General features: G+C 47.5%; 1 protein-coding gene across 1 annotated transcript; it reads left to right on the top strand.

Annotated features, from left to right (window-relative positions):
- The first annotated feature begins 891 nt into the window (after positions 1 to 891).
- Positions 892 to 1,623, top strand: LOC137534208 (paraneoplastic antigen Ma1 homolog). The gene has a single exon (XM_068255645.1). The coding sequence runs from the start codon at positions 892 to 894 to the stop codon at positions 1,621 to 1,623; it is 732 nt and encodes a 243-aa protein (XP_068111746.1).
- Positions 1,624 to 5,151: the final 3,528 nt, after the last annotated feature.

Genomic DNA, 5,151 nt, shown 5'->3' with positions numbered 1-5,151 from the left:
TCATGGTAGGAACTATCTTTGCAGTGATAGACGGGCATTAACCTGGCTGAGAGGTCTGGGAGTCATACCACTCCTCTTACAACAAACTGTGGACAGTGTATGTCAGGACTGTTTGCCATAGCCTGCCATTCTGAACTGTAGCCTGGCTAACCTGTCCCCTCTCCCATCACTGGCATCTCTGCTGTTGTTGCTGAGTGCATCAGGAGTCTTCTTGCTGCTGCAGCTTCTTCACAAGGCGCCCAACTGTGCATATAACATTCCTTAAAGGGGTACCCCGAGTGTAACTGCATTATAGCCCACTGGCCAGTCGGGCATTAAATAAGATTGTGTTACTGATTGCATTGTCTTACGTTTGTTTCTTTGCTATGGTTGTGCGTCTTCCGCCAGTGTAGTGTGCACTTCTTTAAAGTGACACTGGGGGGGCGCAAGAGGTTATTACCGTGTGCTGATTGCAGTTTATTAAGCGTGTCCCTTTGCTGCGGTGCGTTCTGCGCCAGTCTAGTGTACACTTGTATAGAGTGACACTGGAGGGGCGCAGGAGGTGGCTACTTTGGACATACACTTTCTATGCACTTTGAATGTGTGAAGCGTATTACTGTTACTGTTATGATCTTGCTGAGTTAACAAGTGTTTGATTAGTGCTATATTTTCTATTGCTTACTTCACCCCATTAGATCACGTTGGTCTGTGGGGAATAAATATATTGCATTGATACTGGTGTCTGCATGATTCTAGGAGGCAGGGTGCCACTGGAGGTGGTATCCACTAAGAGGCCCTGTTACATTCATTAGCGATCCAGTCTGTCTCGCTACATTTGGCGCCCAACGTGGGGCTCTCTTTGGCTCCGCCCAGTGACGTCTACACCCCTTATCCATTGAAATCAGAAACAGTATGGAGTCAAGAGCTGCAGGAAGATGGTGTGAGAACCACCAAGCTGCTGTAGGACACTGTCTGGTCCTAGAGTTACCAGGGTCTGACTGGACTGATGCACAGATCAGGGAAGTGGCTGAGAAACTACCAATATCTGGTCGGGGGTTCCTGTTAGATAGTACAACAGACTCAAGTGGACCAACTCAATTTGCCCTGCTGGAGTGGAAGACCCATGTCCCCCATGACAAGATGCCTACGACCCTCACAACTCCAGGGGGTCAGTTAGTTCAAGTAACCATTCCAAAAGGTGCAGCAGAAGTTATGGGGCCATTATCTGAGCCTGCCAATGATCAAGGGAAGAACAGTATTGGGCCAGAAGTCCTTAAAGCGTTAGGAAACTTACTGACAAAGTGTAAATCTCCAGATAATTTGCAAGCAAGCTGGGGGTACAGGAAGTTGCGGTTGTTCTCTGGTAAAGTACCCACCCCCCCTGGTGAAGAGGACTTTGAGGCATGGATGGACCAAGCCACTCAGGTACTGGAAGAATGGGATGTTCCAGAAATGAGTAAGAAGCAGAGGATTATAGAAAGCTTGAGAGGTCCAGCAGCTGACACTGTTCGAAACTTGAAGATGAGCCAATCTGATTGCACTGCACAGGATTATCTTGATGCTTTGTACAGTGTGTTTGGGAGAATGGAGAAACCTACTGATTTACTATACCAATTTGAACATACCTACCTCAGTTGGTACTGAGTAAAGGAATGGACCCAAAGAAGGTAGATCAGGCCCGAATTCATCAAATCCAAGAAGGCTCACAGGCTCTGGACCCTGTTGTGTTAAAGCTGCATTTGGGGGACCAAGAGGAAGTGCCCACTTATCCTCAGTTGATCAAGAGAATTCGAGAAGAGGAGGCATTACAGGATATCAAGTCTGGCTATACTAGTACAAAGCCAGGGAAGCCATCTCAAGTCTGCACAGTGGAGGCAGGACAAGTGTCTCAGGGTGTTTCAACTGAGGAGGGTTCATTGCCGAGTCTGTGGAAGGTGTTGACCCAAGTAGTACAGACACAAAGTGAAATGCAGAAGACACAGTTACAAGTTTTACAGGCTCTGACAGCACAGAATACCAGTGAGTTCTCTGATGGCCCATCCAGACCCCTTTTAAAAGCAGTAGTGCAGCCGAGGGGAGGACCATCAGAAAGGATCTGTTACCGTTGTGGTGAACCGGGTCATTTAAGACGGGAGTGTAGATGGCAACCAAATGCTAGCAGGATGAGAGGGAAGCAGAAGAACAGTGAGCCAGCGGAAAACTATTAGAGGCCTCAGTGGGGGAGCGACCTGGGCGCCTGTCTGAAAATATAAGCTCCAAGAACTGTGCCAACAATGAAGAGAAAGTAATGCCAAAAGAGTCATTGGGGGCTGCCCTCTCATCAGGCTTTACATATACCCAATGCCAACAAATGAGGAAACGAGAGAAGAGGCCACAAGCTTTGGCCAAATCTGCTTCTGAAGCAGCCGGAGCTACCATGTTACCTAAAGATCTTTTGGGACCATCACCAGTGGTGCCAGTACAGATAGAAGGAGTATTTACTCATGCATTACTGGACACAGGCGCTCAAGTGACATTGTTGTACAGAGACTTTTATGAAAAGCATTTAGCTCATTGTCCTTTACAGGCACTGGATAAGCTGGAGATCTGGGGAATCAGCGAGAAACAGCTACCATATGATGGATATGTGAACCTTCAGATTCAGCTGGGATATAAGGTGGCAGGAACTCAAGAAGTCCTGGATACACTAGCAGTAGTCTGCCCCCGACCGCCAGGGTCCTCACGGTACTCAGTGATCCTTGGAACTAATACTCACCTGATTAGACGAGTATTGGAGCCCATCATGGACCGTTATGGGCAGCCACCTAGTCCATTACACCCTTTGCTGCAAGCCGCATGGGAACAGTTGTTGGTGGAGCGAGAGGCCCCATCCCATGGGGTAGGAAGTGTGTGGTTATCTAAGCGAGAAGACTGTCAGTTGATGCCTGGACAAGTGGTATGTCTGAAAGCTGAAGTGAGAACGACATGGAAGGAGTCAGTCCCGTTGCTGTTGATCGAAGGGGAGGAAGGATCTGGATTGCCGCTAGGGGTGGAAATTATCCCTGAGACTATCTCTGCAGAGGATTTGCAACGCAAGAATGGCAGAGTGCTGGTAGGAATCAGAAACACCTTACCACAACCAGTCATGTTAAGACCTCGGGCAAAACTGGGAACGGTGTTTGTAGCAAGCCGAGTGACGACCCCTTTTCAAGTGGGGGGAGAGCCAGAAGAGCTGGAGAAGAAATTGGAGACCTCAGTTTCTCAAAACTCCCTTTTGCCTTCAGAGTGGAGACAACGATTGCTCAATATTCTGCGAGGAGGAAGTGAAATCTTTGCACAACACGAATATGATGTCGGATGTGCAAAAAGTACACAGCACCGTATTCGCCTTTAAGATGACAGGCCATTCCGGGAAAGGTCAAGGCGGCTAGTCATTGGAGACATTGAAGATTTACGGAAACAGCTGGAAGAACTCAAAAGAACTGGAATCATTAGAGAGTCTCGAAGTCCCTATGCTTCACCAATTGTAGTGGTGCGGAAGAAGAATGGTATTATTCGAATGTGTGTGGACTATAGAACTTTGAATCAACGTACTATTCCAGATCAGTATACCACACCACGAGTGGAAGATGTATTGCAATGCTTGGCTGGAGCTAAGTGGTTTAGTGTGCTGGATCTTAAAAGTGGATATCATCAGATTCCAATGCATCCTGAAGACAAGGAGCGAACTGCCTTCATTTGTCCTTTAGGATTCTTCGAATTCAACAGGATGCCCCCAGGACTCATGGGTGCCCCAGCCACCTTTCAGAGGTGAATGGAAAATACAGTGGGAGATATGAACCTGCTGGAGGTGCTTGTGTATTTGGATGATGTCATTGTGTTTGGAAGAGACCTGGAAGAGCATGAGACTCGGCTAATCAAGGTGCTGGACCGGTTGAGGAAGGAAGGGTTAAAGTTGTCGCTGGAAAAGTGCCAATTCTGCCTTCCATCTGTAACTTACCTGGGACATGTAGTGTCAGCTGATGGTGTGGCAACGGATCCTTCAAAGGTTGAAGCACTAACAACTTGGCCAAAACCTAAAACAGTTTCTGAGCTCCGTTCATACTTGGGTTTCTGTTCTTACTATCGAAGGTTTGTCAAAGGCTTTGCACAGATCGCAAGACCCCTCAATGATTTGCTCCAAGTGAAGGAAAAGGTGCAGGCTCCAGGGTCTAAACAAGATCAGAAGAATAACGTTCTGCAACGTGCAGGAAAAGAGTCTGTCATTGAGCAATGGACAGAGGAGTGTGACTCTGCCTTTGAGAAGCTTAAAAGTTGTCTAACCAGCACACCTGTTTTAGCTTATGCAGACCCTCAGAAGCCGTATGTCTTACACATTGATGCCAGCAGAGATGGACTAGGGGGTGTTTTGTACCAGGAGCAGGAGAGTAGACTGAAGCCGATAGCCTTTGTGAGCAGGAGTCTGTCACCAACAGAGCGGAATTACCCAGCACACAAGCTTGAGTTCCTGGCACTGAAGTGGACTGTGGTAGATAAGCTTCATGAGTATCTATATGGAGCTGAGTTTGAAGTACAGACTGATAACAACCCTCTCACCTATGTGTTGACCACAGCTAAATTAGATGCTACAGGACATCGATGGTTGGCGGCCCTTGCTAATTACAGATTTAGTCTTAAGTACCGTCCAGGCATGGCCAATCGGGATGCAGATGGGCTTTCTAGAAGACCTCATGATGTGTTGCAGCCTGAAGATGAGTGGCTAGAGGTTCCAGCCCCAGGTGTGAGAGCCATGTGCCAAGGTCTACAATGTGAGATTCGGACGATCTGTGCTGCTGAAAAGCTAGGACTACCACATGAAGCAATTCCTCAGAGGTACTGCAATATGGTGACATTGAAAAGCACTTCATTACCTGCACTGAGTTTGTCAGATCTGCGTCACGATCAAGCTGAAGATACACTGTGCCGGGGTGTCAAAAAGGCTCTACATGAGAATAACCAAAACCACCTAAAAGATATCAACCATCCACTGGCTGGATTATTGCTTAGAGAGTGGAGTCATCTGAAAATGAAGAATGGTTTGGTGTACCGGTTAGCACCAGCTGCTGAAAACACAGAGAAATGGCAGTTACTGCTACCTGAAAAATACAGGGACATGGTCTGTTCCTCCCTTCATGATGATCATGGGCATTTGGG

The sequence above is a fragment of the Hyperolius riggenbachi genome, chromosome 1 (assembly GCF_040937935.1).
Source record: "Hyperolius riggenbachi isolate aHypRig1 chromosome 1, aHypRig1.pri, whole genome shotgun sequence".
NCBI classification, from domain to species: Eukaryota; Metazoa; Chordata; class Amphibia; order Anura; family Hyperoliidae; genus Hyperolius; species Hyperolius riggenbachi.
This window is presented reverse-complemented; position numbering and strand designations above follow the sequence as displayed.